General features: G+C 32.3%; 1 protein-coding gene and 1 long non-coding RNA gene across 2 annotated transcripts; one reads left to right on the top strand and one right to left on the bottom strand.

The window, feature by feature from the left end:
• The first annotated feature begins 9,493 nt into the window (after positions 1-9,493).
• LOC133689108 (uncharacterized) lies at positions 9,494-12,875 on the top strand. The gene is made up of 2 exons (XR_009841249.1): positions 9,494-12,116; positions 12,611-12,875. It is a non-coding gene; the product is annotated as an uncharacterized LOC133689108 (long non-coding RNA).
• Positions 12,876-13,898: 1,023 nt separating this feature from the next.
• Positions 13,899-17,267, bottom strand: LOC133688139 (pentatricopeptide repeat-containing protein At2g38420, mitochondrial). The gene is made up of 2 exons (XM_062107531.1): positions 15,130-17,267; positions 13,899-14,823 (listed from the first exon to the last, which is right to left on the bottom strand). The coding sequence occupies exon 1, from the start codon at positions 17,110-17,112 to the stop codon at positions 15,592-15,594; it is 1,521 nt and encodes a 506-aa protein (XP_061963515.1). The 5' UTR covers positions 17,113-17,267; the 3' UTR covers positions 13,899-14,823; positions 15,130-15,591.
• Between the last annotated feature and the right edge of the window lie 5,872 nt (positions 17,268-23,139).

The raw sequence follows: 23,139 nt of genomic DNA, 5'->3' as shown, positions 1-23,139 counted from the left end.
TGGCTTTAGAAAAGCTGATATAAAAGGCCTAGAGAAAAGATGACCACTTGATTGGGCTAGCTTGCTAACTAGTTTTCAAACTTGTCATCTTTAAAAAAAAATCAGTGCTCTGATGACATTATATTAGCATATGCCACCCTTGATTTTGACTAGTGAGAAATATGTAGTTAAATTAGCTACTGAAAAATTATTATTTATCTACTTAAAGCAAATATTATTACTACTCTAGTTTTTGAATTCTTACTTGTAATATAAGTAATGACATGCAAAGCGTGACCTTGAACAAATTAAAAGTGGTAATAGATATCTAAGATTCAGATTTTACAATATTCATACTCTATTTATTATCTAATAAATAAATAAATATTAGATATTTGTACCTTACATGGCCAGAAAAATTTAAAATACCGATGAAATATTTTGTTGGTGTAAACACATTAATTATATAAGTATAAATATCACTGATGATTTTACCAAGAAAAATATATTGTCAGGAAATATCTCATCGTTAATGTCATATATGTCAGTAATTTTATCAGTGATTTTTATACCGACAAATATAACGACGAATTATTATCATCACTCCTTAAAAAAGAGGCCGACCAATATTTGTCACCAAATTCAACGAGGAGTATTATCAAGGAAATTCCAATGGATACTTCTATCGACAATATGTCTCTCTAACTAATAGTTTTGGTTACAGATCGCCAACGACATATTCTGTCTGTGATCCGTCAAGGTGGATCAAAACAATTAACAACTTTATGTAATTCTCTGATGTAAATTTTGATCATTTATTATTAGAAATTTCACCGGTGTTTAAACAAATTATTAAAAAAAAAAACTATAAAACAATTTCACAACGAGATTAAACAATATCAAACAACTAATCTACATTGAAGAAAAAATTTTATATAATGTAAAAATCAATTACAAATATCTATATAAATCATTTAAATTAAATAAAAAAATTATATAATGTAAAAATCAAGTACAAATATCTATACAAAGTAATTACAAGCTCCAGTTGCAGGTGAAGGAGGAGGAAAATCTTGTGGAGATTCGTAGGAGAAGGATAATGATTAGAAAAGTATGGCATGGTCTTTTTCAAATTCTTTTGTTGTTTTTCATACTTCACCTCCATTTTAGCTCTTAGAGCACCAATTTGTTATTCAATCAACTCCTCAACAACTGGTTGACTCAAGCCGGATTATGGAATGTCTACAGTCGAAACACTACAACCTGATCTCATATCTTAGTTTGTATTTATAGAGATATTGTAAACTCAATTCCTATCGGGTCCACCGATTACTCTGGCCTTCAACCACAAATCTGGATTGTATTTTGGATGAGTTGAAAGGTTCTTTCGATGTTTTGCAGGTATGGTGATGTTATATTATCCCTCCACACACAAAAATTAAAGTCAAAGATATGGATGAAAAACATTAGTCTGAGTAATATATAAAAAGGTTTAAAAGTCCACTTATAATAAACACCTCAACTCGATTATCGACAAACCGTCCCACCCTTTTTTATCTATCCTCCCTTCGTATATGCGTTTCTATATACAATTCCATCAGAATATGACCTACATTTGGGTCTACTCATACATATTTATTTATATTTTTATGTTTGTATTTGTCGTTACATGTTTTGTACTCTTTGTTGATACCTATAAAACTGAGCAAAAGAAAGAATCCTAAAAGAGTCTAACTTTAAGGGAATTATAGTTGAGGAATTCTTTACCATATAAGAAATTCATGGACTCCTTTAGGGATTGTGTCAGTTTGATCAAATAAGCTTATTAGAGATGACACAACCCTCTTTAATAAGTAAGTTAAAGGTCTATATAGCACTTGGACCCAAAAGGGGGAGAAGAATCTTGTGTGGGCATAAAGTGCTTAGACAAGATTGGTGACCCATTAAGCTTTGGGTTGGTAATGTTAATGGGTCTTATCTCATATTTAATGCCAAGACCTGGTGATGGATAGTATAAATCTCAACCCAATTTTAAAGCTATCATTAATGTGATTGGTTCAAGCTCTAAAATGAAGATGCTAAACATGTACCTATCAAATCGCAAAAGGTAATATTCTTAGGCTACATTACTAATTTGTTGGATAAGAAGAGAAATGTATACATACAAGCAAAATAAGGACAACCTTTGCCCAAATCAACTTGGAAGTGCTTTTTGTTTCACTTATTAGTGGATTAAGTGAAGTGCTAAATTATTAACTTTCTTACAAAAGTATTGGCTATCTTAAGAGATACGATAGGAATACAAGAATTTTCTAGTGCAATTGATAGAGTATTCAAAGGTTTAGATATATATTATCTTGTAATGAGGTGACAAATGTGCTCAATATTCATTAATATTCACTAATCTCCGATGCTAGATAAACATAATTACTTGTTGTTTGAATAAAGTTGCAGATATTACTAGGATAATTTCATAATTAAGTTTCATCTTAAAATCAAATTCTGAAAGAGATGAATGAGATTTAGTGGGAAAAAACTTATCTATCAGTATATAATCCAAATCCATTGAAACACCGAATGAAAAGAAAAGGAAAGAAAGTTGTGACAAAATAGTGAGGTCATCTGTTCGCATAAAATTTGAAATTGAGGTAAGTAAGGTAGCACATTAATCAAGTCTGAAAAATAGTAACACTCATTCAATTATTATTTTTCTCTTCTTTTGTGTGTGTGTGTGTTTCAATTATTATTTTTCTCTTCTTTTTTTTTGGGGGGGGGGTTGAAATTGTTTATACTTATAAGAGCCTGTTTGGGAATGCGGTTGCGGTTGTTTTTTAAAGTGTTTTTCGTAGTGAAATGCATTAAAATAATTTTTTTTATTTTTTAAAAAATATTTTTAAGATCAGCGCATCAAAACTATTCAAAACACATAAAAAAATTAATTTCTTTTAAAAAAATTAAATTTTTAAAGAATACAATTTGCACTGTGTTCCCAAATAGTGTGTAAATCACACTAGTTTTCAAATCAACTAAAAAAAACATTTTATTTCTTATGGAAGAAATACATCTAGCTAGTCTATAACAATTAAAAAAATCTCAAACTATATCATTCCTCGTGGCTTTTAGGACAATAATAAAATTTAAGCATATAAGAAGCAAATGTATGCTGTATATGTGTATAGCATGTAACCATGGAGGTCAGTATATAAGTCCATTGTATGTGAAACAAAGGATGCTTGGAATCTTCAATGGTGGATTACAGGATAAAGTGCCTTTTTTGGCCTTTTAATCATTAAATTTTGGACGATGATCGTTAACACTCAATAGTTAAAGGTCTTATTTTCGACACGTAAGAGAGAGAGAAAAGTGCACACCTTAATTTGATTATGTAGACCTAACAAGCCGTTAATCCCACTTAATTAAGCTAACCCTTGCCCATTATTATTTGGCTCCCTCCAGCCACTGCTGGATACTGTGGTTTGTGTGTGATATGGGCATTAATTATACCAAGAGAAACTTTACCAACTTCCATCCCTGTCTCCCCCTTTTCTCTAAAAAGAATTCTTAATTAAGGGGACCCCCCGGGTATTTGAAAGTGATTACAGTTGTTTTTTTAATTATTTTTAAAAAATAATATTTTTTTTAATTTTTAAAAATTATTTTTGACATCAATATATCAAAATAATATAAAAATACTAAAAAATAATTAATTTAAAATAAAATTTAATTTTTTTAAAAACATTTTTAAAATGTACACTAATTTTTAATTTTTTATGACTCCAATTCACTTCGAGTCTTTAAGAATGTGACGTCAACAACAAGTGCATAGATTACAAATTGACATCTCTAAATTAAAAATAATTCTCTTCTTCTAGAATGTATGCTTCTTTTAATGGCTTGACAATTTAATATTGTGAAGTTATTTCTTTATGTATTGGCTTTTTAGTTACATCTCTGTCAGTGTTCGAGTGGAGTGGAATTCCAGGTCAATGGGCCGCATCCTCCAAATTGTTAAGCACTAAAGAACAAGACCATCCAGCCATAAAGGAAAGGATGTGGCTGGTCCAGAATGATAAGAACATGATGTCAATCTTTTTCTTAGGATCTGACATGACTGTTCGAGGTTTTACTTCATAAATAATCTTCCATTCTCTCTCGCACAATATTATAGATATAGTTGTGAGATATATATTATGAATCAGCAGTAAGCACCAAGAGGTTAATTACTATTTGGCTCTTGAGAGGACTAAAGCATAACATTTCTATTTTGAAGTCTTTGGCTCTTGAGAGGACTAAAGCATAACATTTCTGTTTTGAAAACTTTGGCTCTTGAGGTGTCAACTCAGCCCCCCTGATGATTCTATTTTAGTTTTTTCATTTTCAAATCTTTTTTTTTTAATCGAGTTCTTGCATGATCTGATTAGTTTAAATTAGTTTTGAAATTAAAAGAAAATTATCAAATTAAAAGACAAAAGAAAGCAGTTGAGTCCTTTAATTTACAGGAAGCAGCTATTAAACCCAAAATCCCCTCTTCGTGACGCTGTGCCCGTCACGAAAATCTTCATCCTTGGATCCAGATTCAAGAGAGTAGTCTTGAATTGATGAGAGTTTTGGACATGAAGGTTGTCCAATCTCTGCCACTGAAATCTGAAACTGTTCCCCATCTAAAGTCAGTTGAGTTCAGTCATGCAAAGAGTCTGTAGATGGTGTAGCAATTAAGACATGGACTCCAGAGATGTAGCTGTGACCAACACTACTTGTGCTGCTAGAATATTTGTAATGCAGTCCTTCTTCCATGCTGCCAAAGACAACCCAGAGATATTAACCCATGTAAATCTACCAATAGCTCTGTCTGCTCTTGGCCATGGTCTGATTTCAGTAAAAACTCTTTCCCATTCAACAGCTTCTAACTTAGTAGCTTCAATCATGGAGTCATAAGTGTTAAAAGTTAGAATAACTTGTTTTGCTCCCAAAAATTTTAAGCCAATCATCCCCAATCCACTTTGCATCAGCTTTGTTTTGAGAGCAGTATAGTCAACATCAAATGCAATAACACACACAAGAACTATATGCAGCCACTCTACATCTTCGTCCTTAGTTTCATGTATCATTGTTCGTGCCTCTAGAGTTTTTCCACGTTCTGGTGTTTTGACCAAGTCTACATAGTTCCGTCCATCTCTAACGCGTGTCCAGGTTTGATTTGTCTTCGATAAAGCTTCCTGTTTTCCCATTGACAATTTAATAGATGGTTTACTAAATCGCACCGTATTAGCCCTGAGTTTATAGGAGTTAAACCAGATAAGATTCAGCTTTTCTTTGAGGATATCCTGTAGTTGGTGTGATTGTAATGTGACACCACCAAACCGTCTTCCCAATTTCATTTTCCTTCTGGAGACAAAAAGAGAAATAACTTTTCCATGTTTCCTGAACTCCTTTTTCAGTTCTGTATAAGTCAGCTCAGCTGGAAAACGTTCAAAGTAGAATTTGAACGACAAGAGCGGATTATGTATATGTTGCTTGATGGTATAGGATAAAGTTTTCATGGGGGATAAGCCTGAGTACTTCAGGTGATTTAGCAAGAAAAGCTTAAAGGTGAAGAGAAAGCTTTTTGAAAATGAAGACAGGGGAGAAACTGGAAGCTGAAAAAGAGAAGAATTTTTGGGTGAAGGTTGAGAAGGGTAGGATTTAAAGGTTTTAATAGTAGCTGTTTGTGGTTTGAAAGCTATTGTTTAGAGGAAGAACATGTCGGGTAAGAAGAAAAAAAAGGATGAGAGGCTCTGTTTACACACAGTCATTATATGTTGTGTGTGTCCCTTGCGTTTCCTGCCGCATCTCCTACATGTCGAAATTTGACTTCTTTTTTGTTTTTTTTTCAAGTCACTTTCTTATATATCATATCGTAGACAACGTGTATATTTATATCCTATATCCGTATTAAGATATTGGAGCCCTTTTAAAATATATTTACGTTTCAGAGGGTGGGGCTATAGTTTGAATGCGTACGGACTCATGTTAGGTAGCATTTTATTTTTGACAATTTGTGATGGAGAAGTTTATGAAGAAAAAAAGTCTCTTATACTCGTCATGTTTTCAAGACATGAGAAGCATCTATGACTTTGATGACGGGAAGTGGACTTGGAAAGAGACTTGAACACCATGGAAGGACAATAAATCCAATTATGAAGATTTTAAGCCTCGCATATCTCTAGTCTATTGGTATATCCATGTTTTTGAAGTCGAGTTGCTTTCCACTGCTTTCAAGCTGTGTTTGGTGAAATTCTATTTTGTTGTAAGAAGAAAATGTGTGTGGGACTGTGGGTTTAGTAAAAGTTACAATTACGTACAGTCATGGAGTTCAAAACTTACACATCTCTCGTTTGTTTTGTGTTTCTATTACTTTAATATTTTTGAAGATAATTGTTTTTTCTACTTTATGTTTAAAAGTTGCAAGTGGTTAAGATTTATTCTGTTCTTGAAAAAAAGTATATAATTATTTCAATTAAAATTATTTTGCTTTTGAATTGAAATAGAATATTCCATGCTTTGAATCAAAACTAAGATATTTTATTATGATGTCCACTTTTTGTAAGTAAAATGCAATATAATCTTAGAAGCATAATGATAATTTGCCAAAAAATGTTTCCATTGATACTACTTTCAACTATATATCATGCTACAACACAATAATCCAAATACAACACAAGGTGATAATTCCAATCAAACTTTTAATTTATCCAACCATTGCAAAAAGATAAAATAACAGTTGAAAGGATGTGTATGTGTGTGTGTGTGATAGGGGATAGAACCATGCAAATCTAGAATGATGGCCACTTCCACGACCAGAATTGAGACCATAAGTATTGCGAGATGTAATAGCATTGTGAGATGTAGTAAAAGCAGCAGGGGAGCTTGTATAAGAAGATGACTCCAATGATCGAACAAAGATTTCATAGTTTTCGGCCTTTGGAACAATTTCAGTAAATGATGGAAGAGGTGAAATTGACAGTTGAGTGGTAGAAAAGATAGAAAATTAAGAACCAAGACCACACAAATACCAGTGAAGTTTGTCAAGGTCATCAGCAGGTCTGCCTAACATCCAACTAATCGCAAGTGGCTTTGAATCTCAGAAAAATTCTACAACACTACATGAGTTTTTCTTCATGTGCTGCAGGTCATTTTTGATACGTAGCTCACAAGATTTGGAACGATGACTGAAAGTGGTCTCCAGCATAGACCAAAATGCATGAGAGAAAGGTAATCCAACAACAAAAGACATGGCTTCCTCAGTTAAGGAAGAAAGTATAAGGCTCAGCACAAGTTGATCCATTTGTTGCCACTCAACAGGTTCTGGATTTTCAAAACCAGAAGCATCAGTTGCAGAAGACATGGTAACATAATCATTAAAATATCCAAAGAGATATTAGAATTTTCAACAGTGGTAATACTTGACTACGCCAAAGAAGATAGTTAGAAGAAGATAATTTAATGGTTAAAAGGTGTACCATAATGTTGAAGGACAAGGAGGAGAATGATGTGTTAGAGGCCATAGGATCAAAGGATGTGAATTCCTTAACGTTGCATTGATAGCATAAAGAGATTTTGAAATCACCGTCATAAAGTTTGCTGTGGTGTTGTAATATTTATAAATACTAGAATTGTAGACTTACATATTAAGTAAAACACATTTGAATTAAATACAAATTTAAATCTAGCTATCTATATGTAAATCTAACTATCTATAGACTTTATAGAAAGAAAATGAGGAATTATTGACTTTTTTAACAATTCTGTGTAAAACTATCTGGCCACTATCTTGCTAGCTATTTAATTTCCCTTTTTAAATCAATCTATCTATCTTCATTGAAAAGAAAAAAGCAAGAAGGAGAAACTAGCATTAATGTCTTCTGGAAATCGAATCTTGAATCATGCTGGAGATTATTTTTCCAGTTTTATATATAAAACACACCACTACTTGTATCCTGATAAATAAGGAAAATGAAATGTCATTTGCATTGAAGACACTTCCAAATTCTTCTAAGGAGTCAATATTCCAATCTATATGGAAGAACACGTTAGGACAATGCGGATCTCCGAACTGAAAGTGACAAAGGGTTTGGTTTTATATCCACCTTCGGCTAGAGGGGTGGGGTTGAGACATGAGACCGCAATGGAGGGCATTGGTAATTCATTATGGAACAAGATGCCTGTGATGAGCTCGGATATTTTGCCAACCTAGCTAGTTATTATCATCATTGTCCATGGACAATGGCGTTGGGACATCCAGTAATAAATATGCAGTTATAATTATATGGATTCTAGGGAACCTAACTTAATCATACTACCACCTAATACTTTAATATAAGTAGCGATTATTATATATAGTGACCTAGAATATTTATGCCCTTCACCAGTAAAGTGAATATATATTTATTCTTTTTCCTAACTACCTGTTTGCTTTGAATCTTAACCTACTTTTTGGATCAAAAGTTGGTTAAACTCAATAAAAATATATATATTAAAACTCATAGACAAAAGAAGAGAACGAACTAGAAGTTCTACTGTTTTTCTTCTTCTCTTAAGTGAAAATTATTCAAATTGTACGTAGTTTAAATTTATATTAATTAGTGTCCTTCCTTTCTTAAAAAAATCTCAAATTTGAACATGTCATGTCTTACGAACAATTAAAACAGCTAAATAAACATCACTTCGTGCTTAACTATGCGCCTGCGCATGTTACATGCATACATGGGTGGTAGCTAACTAAGAGATACATGTTAGAAACTCTCTCTGTGAACTGGTTAGCAATTGTAGTTTATATATTTTCTTGACAAACCACCTATGGCTTTGGATTCCTTGTCATTCGTCAATTATGTAAGGGTCATTCTACCCCGTATGGTTAATTTTGATTTCCTTAATATTGTTTGGTGTTAGAAATAATTAGAAGAGAAAAAAAGCATGGTGAAAGAAAATTCTTTTTCATATCGTATTATTCTTAAAAGAGAGAAAATATTATGGGCTTGAATTTCGATTACAATGCTCTTGACACATAACTTTTTTTTTTTCCTTAAACTTATCACAAGAGATATGATTGCTTAGTATATGAACACTAACTAAGCCGCTCATGATGAGTAAAGGATCTAAAGCTTATGAATTGTTAAGATCTTGATAGATTTATTTAACTATTGTGGCTTAATTTGCCTCCCATGGATAAGAAATAATGCATGAAAACACTTAAACGCGCCATTGTGAAATGCACTAATTGTAACTACAGTTCATCAGGTGCCCCCAACAAAACAATTGGATTCGGTTTGGTTGTCTTGAATTAAGAATTGGAAGCTACAGGGTATAGATGTAAATAAATGTATTTTGCGTTAGTGATGCTGTGGTCCAAAGCTATTCATGATGGTTGTGACAAGCTGTGTTTGAGGTAAATTGGTTTGCAAACTCATAAGGTCCCACATCCAATTAAGCCTTTTCATTTCTTGCCTCGCAACCACCTTTGAACACACATCTGCATTTACCTCTTTTGTTATAAATTAGTGGACACTGGGTATTGAAAACTGCAGATAGGTGTCCCAAATTCACCATTTTAGGACCTCTCCCCCTCTCTCTTTCTCTCTCATTTTCTTGAGGTAGTTAGGCTTAATTTCTAGCTAGAGTTATAGTAGTGGCATCGAACGAAGAGAAGGGGTGTGTGTGAGCAAGATGGAGAAGCAGGGCACGTGCACTACTAACTCATGCACACAGAGAGGGAGACGCATTTCTTGCTGGAGCTACGAGTTACGACTCTTACCTACTATTGATTTTGTTGGCTCCAGTGAGTTAGTTATTCATGTGCCTGTCTTCCCCATCATGATCACTACCACACCTAGCTATATTGCTCCATCTCGGGCACTTCAAGTAGGAGAATCTCCAGTTCAGGTGCTGAATCCATGCATGCAGGTGAGTCGTATCCAAACCAATATCAGATACTGATTAGAATAATTTATCGACTGTGGTTTTTGTGAAGCTATGGCGACATAAGCATTGCATACCCAACTACTTCTCTTTTCTCTTATGGTCGAAAGGGGATAAAGATCAAGAAAAGATTTGCACTTCATGTATGTCCTATCTGATCTGAGTGGATATATAATATTGCCATATTGCAAATTGTGAGCTGGTGAGTGATATATTTTTAAACAAAAATGTCATGCATGGTGGATAAAGATAGTAATATTAATTAGCAGTGAAGTTTGATCCAACTATCACCAGAGGATTTGTTTTCTACTATCTCTATATAATCTCGAGAGATGCCATTTCACAAGAAAAAATTGCAAAAGTATCCGGCAGTACGTCTAGCAACTCCAATTAATGGGTTAATATTTATATTTTTTTTCGTAATATATGGTGTTTTTGTTTTTTGAAGTAACATTTATTCTCTCTCTCTCTCTCTCTCTCTCTCTCTCTCTCTCTCTTTTTATGGTAATCATCGAAAATACATTAAAACTATAATAAAGTCAATGGCCGAAGCAATATATATAACAAGAAAAAAAATGAATTCTTCTCTCTTCTAGTTTTGCTGACTAGCTTAATTAGTAATCTCTAGCCATATTATTTCAGAAGAATAGATTGCATAAAAAAAAATAACCAGCTCTAGCAGGATCAATAAACATTAATCCCATGATATAATATTTATAATTCTACATATCTATTGTAGTTGTTTTTTCTTATGAAATAACATTTCTCCTCTACCTCCCTCATTATTTTGTGAAGTAAACCTTGTAAGGAAAATATTTAAAATAATTATCTTTATTGGATTCTAGAATTGAATTTAAAAATTTTAAACCCTGTAAGTCTAGAATTGCTTCTAAGTGAAATTATATATATATATAAAATTTCACTTATCCAGATGAATCACAGTATATATATGTGTGTGTGTGTAATATAAACAAGGTTTTCTCCAGGATTTCACGATGGTATTGTTCTTTTATGTAATGCTTTCTTTTTGTGAAACCAGCATTTAATTAGAGCCTCAAAAAAAAAAAAAAAAAAAGGACAGAGAGACAGCGACACTTTAGAAGCAAAAGAGTCTTTACATTGACAGGCCATGCCAGCCATTATTATATATTGCTTATGTCTGTGCTGTAATTTTAATTTTCATATAATTGTAAAGATATATAGCAGTCAACTTTATGTTTTAGACAAGAGTTTTTATTTGAGAATTAGTGAATAATATTGTTATGATATTTTGTTTTAATGTTTGGAAGAATTATAGTTGTCTTAACACATTATTTATTTATATGAATGCGACTGAACTCTTCCGAGATGTTTCTTGTCGATCATTAATTAGGGTTAGCTTCCTTTTCTCTACTCCTTCCACCATTAAGTGGTAGAGGTTGTTAAAGAGGGTGTCTGTCAATGCTGCTCTCATTCTTCACCAATAAGAAGAATTAGGGAAACATGGAGCAAACCAACTGAGGCCTCATATTTTCCAAGAAACGTGTGGGATATAGCACTTTGGGGGCTACCATGTAGGGGACAGTACAAGATAGCAGCAAAAGCCACCGTATAAAATGTCTCTGTTCCGTCAAAATATTTAGCTCTTTTCCCTCTCATCCTCGTCGGAATGACAATGAAATGCCATTCACGGCATCTTGCCTTCTCTATTAGAAAATGATATATATATATATATATATATATATATGGCCTTAATTTTACATGTAATGCATATCTTTCGTTTTCTCTTTGCTCCTTCGTTAAGCTATCATTTTCACTTTTTCAAGGATTATATATATGTTGCCTTTTATATGTAACGTAAATCTTTCATTTTGTTTTGTCGTTCACATTATCATTTTCTCTCTTTTTTTAAAAAAAAAAAAAAGTGAAGCATCAATGAGTTGTACATATTTATGTCTTTCCTTTCTCTAAAAGATCTGGAGTTCAAACATTTCTTATATAATAATAAAAGCAATTATTTCACATGGAGCATGATCATGCATTGAAATTAATGGATCCATTGCATCAGGATTCAAGTCAGGTTAATCTGGACTTTGCTTTGTTTTTTGCTCATGCGTGTCCATCGGACCGGCTATATATTCCGGCTGATTTGTAGCCGAGTACTTTGACCGAGCTTCAGGCTTCGTAGTCCTGGCTCCAATTTGGTGAGTCTTTTTTTTTTTTTAAGACATCTCTGTGATAATAAAAATAGAGTAATTGCACCATTAAAAAAAACCCTGCAACAAATGGATCAAATTCAAGAAATTAATGTAAGCTTTTTAAGTGGCGGCACCAATATATATATGGTGGTCGGAATCGAGAGATTAATGAGTAATGATTGTGTGGATTAGATCAGCTCAGATCTGCATTTTAGATGTTTATCCCATATGGATGTGACCTCTTCTTTATCCAATATACATAAGCACAATACTGAGGCATAATGATTTACTAAGTTTATGTATTAATTCTTAGTTAATCATTATGTTTTCTTACATCATTTTTTTTATATTCGATCTCACATCATATATTTTATTTGCAAAATAAAATTTAATTGTAAAGAAAATATAAACATATTTAGATTCTTTTTAATAATGTTTGTGATAATTATATACATTAAAAAAAACTTTACTGATATACTGTTTATGCTGTGTTGTTTCAGAAATGGACGTTAAACTTTCAACAATTTAGAGAGAAGTCCTTCTAGCACCTAAAAGTCCACTTCACGAAAGTCCTTTCAAACGAAAAGGCAGAAAGTGAATGAATTTTTATTTTTTTTTCCTGCTCTTTATGGTGGCTTATATGGAGTTGTTCTCCCACTGGAGTTGGAAAGTCAGTGAATTTTTAACTATCCTTTGCCAAATATATAGAATTCTCCTAGGAGTTGTGGAACAAAATTATTCTACCACCAACTCATGCTGAAGGCCTTTCACTGTCTTCTAGTCCAAGACTTGAATTTTACAGTTTGAGCCACAAAAGATTTTGATGCCATGAGTGGAAAAGAGGGGGCAAAAGGCAAAAGAAAGCTGGCTTAATTTACAGAGTAAAAACTAAAATCTAAATATATCAGCAATTCAAAACAAACACTAGTGATGTGGATTCTCCGACTAAATACACTCCATAACAATTCCTGGCATGAGCCAGCTCCGACCAATTTATCACAAACCTAAGCTTGCTAGCTGACCTGAAGACTTCACTGCTATATTCGAGTTTTTAACTGTCTCGCTTGTTTTAGCTAACCCGAAAAATAGTTTAAATTTGTAGTTCACCGTATTTCAGGTGCCAGATTAATGATTGCATTAATAAATTGTCCAAAATCACTGTTCATATTCTACAAGCTTGGACAGAAATAGAGCAAATTTAATTTAATTTCAACTCCTCACTCCCTGCAACTATATCAGACTTGCAAGAGGCTTGTGCACACTACTCTAGACAGGTGGTACCAAGTGACGACAGAGTCTAACACCAGTTGTTTAGTTTGTTCTTCTATCTTGGTGGTCTTCAAATCAAATTCTATTGAGATGACAGCAAGAGTTTTGGCCGTTTTCAGGGATAGGAAAGGCAGACTTCATACGATTGAAGACGTTGAACTTGATGATATATGATAAAGAAAGTACATGACGAGTAGACACTGGAAAGGTTTATTCGAATAAGAAATCAACCAACCTATCCCATCTATCAAGTCTATAATCCATATGAAAACTCAACCAATGAAAACCAAGAGTTTGGCATGCATTCACCATCCAGATTCAGCAAGTAAATTTAATAATCGCAAATGCCGTATGAACCTTGACCATAAAAGATTTAAATTTGATCATGCAAAATACCCGAATGTAGACTATTCTAGACGCTGTGTGCTGGTTTACCAATTAATCTAGCAAATGATTCACAGGCCTGTCATTGAAAACAATGACATGTGAAGAGATGAGATGATAGCAAAAACACGCATCTATAATCATGTCACTTCATCACCATTAATCAAATCCAAGCATCAATTCCGTGGAAAGGAGGATTAGTGAGACAGAGGGCTACATCAGCTGGACTATTTGAAAACAAACAAGATCTGAATTATAAATTTCTGCAAAAAAATGAAACTTCCACCAGTAATGAAACTTCTACAAATCCCGTACTTCAATCTTGAACCAATCTTGAAGAACATTTTAGGTTTCTAGGATGAACTCATACCTTGATCTTATCAACCTTATACCTCAGAAAGGACCCAGCTTTTAAGGCTACAAGTTCTACAATAAAACAAGTGTTGCACAATAAACAGCGGTTGAAGCGGTCATTTCGAAATGACAGCACCGAAGAGAAATATACACGGTCATGATTATCCTGGACTGTGTTCCGGGAAAAGTTGGCCTACTTGAAAGAAAGGGCGGGCACTCTCGTGTTTCAACTCCACTATACTATTAATAGTTCTGGTGTGTACTTGCAGCCTCTACGATAAGCAAGTGATTGGGGCCGGCGCGTGGCGAACGGAATAGTTCATCAAGCCATTTCTCGCTGTGTCCCCCAAAATAGGAAGAGAGGTATTTTACAAATAGGGGCTAGTTGCTTCGCACCTGACTGCCCTCTCGATACCTTCTCAGAGCTTTGTAACTTGTGCTGGGAGCTAAAAAAGCTGGATAAGTAAAAGAAGCTGCTCCAACATAAAACTATTGATCTAAACCATTTGGGACCCATTCCAATATGTAATATGATGACATGATACAAATAACAAAAACCAAATATGAGTAACCACCAACAGCTCTCTGCTAAGCTTCCGAACTCTTAACTCAAGCATTTGTTGGAGATCTATATCCTATCTATTAAAGTTCTTGTCTCTCAGAATTCACCTTACAGATGAATGTACTCAGTAGTAAATTTGAGACACTGCAAGAGACAAATCAAAAGAAATAAATGGACAGGCATTGTGAGAGAGATCATAGGATTGAACTTGAAAATCGATGATTCAAAATTAGTGAAAAAATAGCAATTGAAAAGAAAAGTGTTGAGGCATGTTCTTATTAGGTTTAAATTAGTATGCCAATCAAATTCAGTAACTCAAGTCTAAAGTTTTTAGGTTCCATTCAAGAAGGCAAAATTATCAAAACAAGCAAAACGAGACTGGCCGAGAACACACTACAATAGCATTTACATGCCCATCTTATGCAATGGACACATAGACAGAGAGAATACCTGGAGTTGGATGTTGGTCCTTCAATATTAAGTGCATGTCTTGTAATTCGTAAAATTGGGGAAGGGCCAAAAGGCATAAATATTAGGCATGATTTTGCATTCAGAACAGTCTAGCTGGATGTGCCCATTGAAGGAGAGAATCAAACAAAGGCACCATTGGTGCTCAAACCACATAGGCATCCATGCACTGTAGAACTTAGCTTCTGAATAGAAACATTGAATTTGCAACTTGATGCTTCAGCCATACCAGATCATTTGTATTTTTTAATTTGTTAGAAAATTCATAATCTGCTAGTTAGTTGAAAGTTATTAATGTTGCCAACACTCCACCGAGGTATCATTACCGGAAATCCAACAAACACAATTTATTTGTAGATCCACCACCCCAGAAGATGACAAACTCTCCCTAGGCTCAAAACTTTTCACCACTAACTTCAACCATTTCTATAGTTCAAAGGTTTATTACTCAACAGCAACATTCTCACTGCTTAATTGAGTTTGATTTGAGTCCACCAAACTAAACAATTTAGTCTCCACAGAATTAAGTTTGAATCCAGAGCTGAGGAGAAGCGCTTTCCAGGCTCTAGCACCAGGAGAAACATTCTTACCAACCATTTTCTCAAGTAATTTGAGTGCTTTAAAACTTAGGTCTCTATGGCATAAACCAAAAATTATCTCATCAAACATCAAACTCTGAGTGCATAAACCCTTATCCAATGCTTCCTCAAATAAACCACATGCTTCAACAATTTTACCATTGCTTGCCAAGCCATCAATCATTATCCTATATGTCTGCATATTTAGCCCAATTCCTTTCAATCCCATCTCCCTCACAAGCTCGCCTGCCTTACTAAGTTCTCCAACCTTACACAACTGCTTCAGTAACATATTATAAGTAATCAAATTAGGCTTGCATCCCAATTCCTCCATACTAGCAACCATCTTGATCCCCGCTTGGACATTATTTTGCTTACACAAACCATTTATATACACATTGTAAGTATAAGCATCAGGAACCAAACCAAAAACAAGCAACTCATCGAACAACTCATCCGCCTTCAAATAGTCCTTATCTTCAATCACCGCATGCAAAACCATAGTGTAGCAAAAGATATCAGGCTTAATTCTATCTGATTTCATGTGATTCAAAACATGCAAAGCATCCAAACCCCTTTTTCCTTTCACTAAAAATCTAATAACATTACTATAATCCACCATTCCAGGGAAAAATCCTAACTTCCTCAATTGCTCTAAAAACCCCATGACCTCGAATTTAGTTGCATCTTTCTGTTCACAGAGACATGACAACAACAAAGAATATATTTCTGCATTTACAATAAACCCATCATTCACCATACAATTCAGCATCTCAATAGCAAAACCCACCTTTCTAATCCTACAAAGAGCAGTAATCAATACCTGAAAAGTCGATTCTTCCACTCGAATATTCATAACCTGACTCTTCAACAAGATTTCAGGCACCAACTTTAAACCTTTACTGTTTCTACAAAGAACTGAAATCAGAGTATTGAGTGAGTAAACAGAAGGGACACATCTAAACTTTGGGATTCTGTAAAACAATTCAATTGCTTCATGGATTTTATTAGTTCTGCCATAAACTTCAATCAGATAAGCAAAAGTAGATTCTGGTGGTTCAAAGCTTTCAACTTTTTCGAGATGGTCAAGAACTGAAGGAATGTGATGGAATTGAGAGGTTCTAACAAGGGTTTTGAATATAAAGTCAAAGGCTTTAGGGGTTGGTTCAACATCGTAGATGCTAAAGGAGTGAATAAGAGAAGATAGAAGATGGGGTTTGTTGGGAGATTCTTGTTGCGGCGGTTTTAGGGCTGATTGTTTAAGAGATTGCATGGCTTGTTGTTGATTGAAAATTCTGTGCCATCTGGCCTTGTAAGGTGAGTATGGCCATTTCCTGTGTTTTCTTAGGAAGAAACTAGCACTCTTCTTAGAAGTGCAACTAGCCATTGTTGTTGGGATTCTGGAAGAAGATCAATCTGGGAGTATAGTTACAACAGCATGTTGTCAGATTTTCTTACCATGTCACTTCATGTTTGTTGAAGTTGAAATGCTTCAGCTGGGAGTTGGGGGAAAAATCACCCTTTACCAAGATGAAAGAAGGGAATGGGCCACAACACATAGCCCAGTTCATTTCCGAGAAGAATGAAAATTTTGCTTTTTTTCCAACTTAAGTTTTTTTTTTTTTTTTTTTACCCAGCATATCTGCATTGAATGGGCCACAACACATAGACCAGTTCACTTACGTTTGTTTGTTTGTTTTATATTTTTCAAGTAAAATCTTCAAATGCTTTGGAGAATGTACTTGGTTGTGTGATGTAAAGTATTTAAAAAATAAATTGTATTAAAATGAATTTTTAATTTTTTTTTATTTTTATATCAATACATTAGAATTATTAGAAAATATTAAAAAATATTATTTTTTTATTTTTTTCATACTAAATATATTTTTGAAACACAATTTTGATAACAAAAACAAACCAAGTCTTTGTTTTCAATTAAAACCTTCAATTATAATCCTAAAATTTCTTTCCTGTTTATTTCAAAGATATAAATTTTAACTTGTAAAACTAATTTTCTATTTTAAAAAAATTCTTTGTTAACTAGAAAACACATTTCAACTACTCATTAAATATCATTAAATAAACCAATAACGTTTGATCAATTATATTTTTTTATTTAAAAAAAATAATACAATCAAATTAATTAATAAGATATTATAGTGATTTTCCATCATTCTTATATATATTTATTTTATTCAAGCTATAATTATGTGCAAGGACGATCATCATAACTATTGATTAAATATCATTAAATCGTTTTTCATCATACGATTTCTTCTCGATATGATTGGACGTGAAAGCATTAAATTGACCCACAACACAATTAAAATATAAATATAAAAGTGTCTCCTAGCATGATCATATACAAAAGCATAAGTTTATCTCTCTAGTGTGATCAAATGTATGCCTAAAATTATTAGTTTGGCAACATTGAATTGGAGGATCAAGAAATTGAGTAGAAAGAACTTGAAGTTATCGAAGTTGTTGAGCAAGAAATGTTTAAGAAGACTTGTTCTTTGTGAGTAGGAGACAATCAAACATGGATATTTTGAGTAGTGATTTCTTGAATGGTCGCACATAAGGACTTGAGGTTAATGTGATTATGTTTGATATATATAAAAAAGCATGAAATAATTTCTTCATAGTGTAAATTATTTTTATAAATACCTTTCTGATCATAATTTCAAGTGGACCTTGCACTTCATACAGTGATCTGACGTAAAAAAAATCTTGATTACACTAAGCATGCACTTAAAATTGATGGTAGATGCAACGGTCGATAGGTATGGCCAGATGCAATTATCACCACCATGGATGATGGATTTTTAAAGATATATGTAATAATTCTGAAAAAGGAAAGGGAAAGGTCAAATTCGAAGAGCAATTGCCCTTCACTTCACAACGTGCAGGATGGAGGATTCCTGACTGTATTTCCATGACGTCTGCCATCATGGTGCTGGCCCTGTAACAAATGATGGAGATGAGGGTGACTAGATTTTGCCTTGTCTTTGACGGGAACGCACTTCCATCTTCTACCACAATATTTGTACGTGCCTGTTTGTTTCTTTGTTTTAAAAATATTTTTAATAAAATTTAAATTTTTTTTATTTTTTTATTAATTTTAAATTAATATGTTTTTAGTATTTTCAAATTATTTTGATCTGTTGATATTAAAAATAATTTTTAAAAAATAAAAAAAATATTATTAACATATATTTTAACATGAAAAATTATTTAAAAAATAATTACAATCACACTACCAAACAAACCTTAAATAAAATTGCCGGTAGAGGCTAGTGCCTGCAGGTTTTTAAAAACATAGGAAAAGAAGAAGAAGCGGCATAAAAAACAAAAGAAGTTGCAACTGGTGCTAAGCCGGTTTGGCATTGCATTGTTATCACATTAAATAATTTGTATTAAATTTTCATGAACAAAATTTATTATTAGTATTATTATTTTCATATTAGATACGTAATAATGCAAAAAATATTATTAAAATTCAAATAAAATCATATAATATTATCTAATAACCATGTAAAGGCTTAAGAGTCAGCAAATCAAGATAGTAATTATTTGTTTTATAATAAAAAAAAAACATAAAAGGTCAGGCTGAGCGTCTGGCCTTGCTTCTTCTTCTTCTTCTTCTTCTTCTTCTTCTTCTTCTTTTATTAAGAGAACAAACAATGTGTCGTCCGATGAGAAAAATAGCTCATTGTTTGCTTGCCTAACTTTCCACGACCAAGCGACTTGGAAAATAAGCAAAAACTTTTCTTTAGTTTTTTTAATCAAACAACTTATTTTTTAATTGATTTTTTATCTGAAAACACAAAAAAAAAACCAACATACACAACTCAATTAACTCACTTGTGCCTTTAAAGTTTTTTTAAAAAGTCAAAACATGAAAAATTAACTTAAAATTCCAAATATTCTCAAGCCTCAATCTACTTTTTCAACCAATTTAAATGTTAATAACCAACATCATCCAACTCCCCGAGTCGAATGGAAAATTTAGACATCAAATCTAATTATTTTTATAGTCATAATCATAACAACTAATTATTTTCTCTCTCTACCCATTGTTTTTCAATGAGTTTTTTTCATCTAAAGATCCAAAATGAATAGAATGAACTTGTGGATCAAAATAAACATTGGCAAGAATTTTAAATTAAATTTATTGTTCTTTGTGTTTTACTGTTTAATCTCTTTTCTTTTCATATAGTATTTTTATCATAATTTCAATACTAATTCCATCTAATTAGATCATTGAATAATGTAATTAAAAGGAGAGAAACATTTGAAAATGAAAAAGAAGAAGAAGAAGAAGACAGTGAAGCACTATAAGAAATCCCGATTCCTTTAGAGTTGTAGGTAATTTAACATTATTCTATTAAGATCTTGTATATCCAGAAGTCATTTATTTATTTTTGAAATAGGAGATTATGAGTTCGAATTCCTCTCTTCTATTTAAACTACTACTAGAATATTTTTTGAGAATGAGGGTGATTTGTTTTCCTTTTTTTTTTTTTTAATAAAATCTGATATAAATGGATTCTTAGTCTGTTGTTCGATTAGCTAAAAGAAGAACTAAATTAACACCTATGAAGAGTTGAAATAAATTAAACACCAGTTGAAGAGTTGAGGGGTTATGAGTTATGACAGGGGCGTGCCACAAAAGTCGTAGCTTCAGAAGAAGGTTGGGTGCATCAAGGATTTTTTATAATAAAAAACGAAAACGGGTTGTAATTCTTTATCTAACTGTTGAATTGGAATTAAATTTTACTAAATAATTCTACAAATCTAGTTTTTTAAGGAGGGCAGTTGACGATTTTCAGCAAAGATCCGGGGATCGAACGAATCTTAAATTAGATTCAAAAGATATTATTTTTGTTATTTTAATTATTTTTCTAATTAGTTTAGGATTTTAATTATGTTTTCAACTTAAATTTAATTTTTTTTATTTAATCATTTCAATCTCTGTATAAACAGTTATTATTTTTTATTTTTTTATTAAATTATTTAATTATAAATATTTCAAGACATATCTAGTTTTCTCTATATAATTTAAGATTATAGTTTCAAAATTTAAGAAACCTTACTTTTGAGAACTCTTTAATTTTTATCACCGTTGTACACCATGATAGGCTAAATAACTATTTGAAAGTATGGTAGAAGTTATTTTTTAAAGTATTTTTCACTTGAAAATATATCAAAATAATATTATTTTTTAGTTTTTTTAAAAATTATTTTTGATATCAGCATATTAAATTGATTCAAAAAAATAAAAAATAAAATAATTTAAAGCTAAAAAAATAAAAAAAAAATCAAAAACACAAGTGGACCGCAATGTCAAATGGAACCTAAGCAGCCATCTCAAAATACTAGGGATATTAGATTGGTGGCCCATGTGATGTTGCAGGTCAGATAAAAAAAAAACTTCATCCCAAAAAAATAATTTTGGAGATGATTATTTTTTTATAGAAGTAAGAGAAATTTGATAATAAGGTTAAATTTTGATTAATTTAATAATATGATAAAAAAAATGAGGTAACAACAATAAATAAATAAAAAATATTACCTCTAGCAAAAGCTGAGCTAACACGTGAAACTTATGGCCTGAATGTAAGATATGTTCATATTATATGTCTATCATGCATCCTAAGTTTAAAGTTGTGATAATTCAATAGAAAATTCTTTGACAATAAATAAAAATAAAATAGGAAAAATTAAGAGACAAATATAGATTAAGATATTTAATATCGCAACACGGATCCAAGATTGTTAAAATCGCGATTTTAACACTGCCCGAAAAATACAATACAAACTCGGATCGTAAAAACGGATCGTAAAATCTTAAAATCATAAGGAATTTTAAAATACATTAACAAAAAATTCATGCTTCAAATAAAAATTAATATATAGTTCAAGTACCTTAAAATACATGCTTCAAATAAAAATTCATACATTATTCAAGCACTTTAAAATACATGTTTTAAATAAAAATTCATACATAATTTAAATAACTTTTCATTACCAATTGTAACAAAACAACTCCATAATCAAATACATCAACTTTAGATATCAATGAGTCTGTGGCAGGTCTAGCCATTGAGAAATTTACTATTTTCACTCGAAATGTGGAATCAAGAAGAATATTTGTTGTTCGAATATCCTTGTGAACGATGCTTGGTTGAGTGTGTTCATGCATGTATTGCAGGCCATTGGCCACATCTAGTGCTACATGTAACCTTTAACTCCAAGTGAGGAAACCCGCAGAGCTTGAGGAAGATTCAGAGGTGGGATGCAACCACTTTTCCAGCGATCCATTTTCTGCAAATTCATAGACCAAGAAGCGATTTCCTTCTCTGTCAAATCTAGATGACATCCCTATTAGTTTAACCAGATTTGCATGATTGACTTTCTACAAAATCTTTAGTTCTTCTGTGACATCATCCTTGGTTTTCTTCATTGCCAAGACCCAACCATTGATTTTGGCCTTGTATACCGATACTCCTATCTTATAATGTTCATTTAGATCCATCATTCCCTCCATGATCTCTTTAACCTCATAAATGATCGGCTTGCCCAAATAGCCTGAAACCCCTGGAAACAGCTTATATGGTGTGATCGGTGCCTGGTTGGTTAATTAGAAAAGGGGATTAGGGATTTGTTCGGTGAAAGAGAAGGAGTGAAGACTGAAGACTCTTTTGTGACTGAAGGTTGAAGAGTGAAGACCACATGGCGTGACTGTGCATTTCCACATCCAATAAGCGCCTAACAGTTGGACCATGGGGGAGGACATTTTGTTTAAGTGCATGCATTTTGTTACAATCGTAAAATCGGTCCTCAAATCGCGATTTCATCCGATTTGAATGATTTCACTCGATTTCAACCCGATTTCACCCATTTTTGATTTTTTCAAACGATTCAGCACGTAAAACATGTTTTGACTTGTAAAATCGTACAATTTTACGAGTCAAAACACGATTTTAACAACTTTGCATGAATCATTTACATGGCTGTATTTAATGAATTTGTTTATTAAAATAAATTTATAATAGAAATTAAAACACATGTAAAATTTATTGAATAAAATAAAAGGAAACAAATATGATGTAAAGTTACACATATTAGAAATATTATAAAAAGATAATTTTTAAAAATAAACTTAATCTATATGAAATAAAATAAAACAATTACAAATGAATCATACTAATCTCTTCAAAAATTAAATACACCCAAGATAATAATAATAAAATATTTCCATTTAAAAAATGTTAAATAAGCTAAAATAATTATAGAGAATGAGTATTAATTAAAACATAAACTTATAAAAATATGTAAAAAACATGTAAAAAAAGTATTAATTAAAAAAATCAAAAGAAAATAAAAGAAAAGAATGAGAACATGCGCAGCT

This window comes from Populus nigra, chromosome 3, assembly GCF_951802175.1.
Source record: "Populus nigra chromosome 3, ddPopNigr1.1, whole genome shotgun sequence".
Lineage (NCBI taxonomy): Eukaryota > Viridiplantae > Streptophyta > Magnoliopsida > Malpighiales > Salicaceae > Populus > Populus nigra.
Note: the sequence above shows the minus strand (reverse complement) of the source record. Positions and strands in the feature narration are given on the sequence as shown.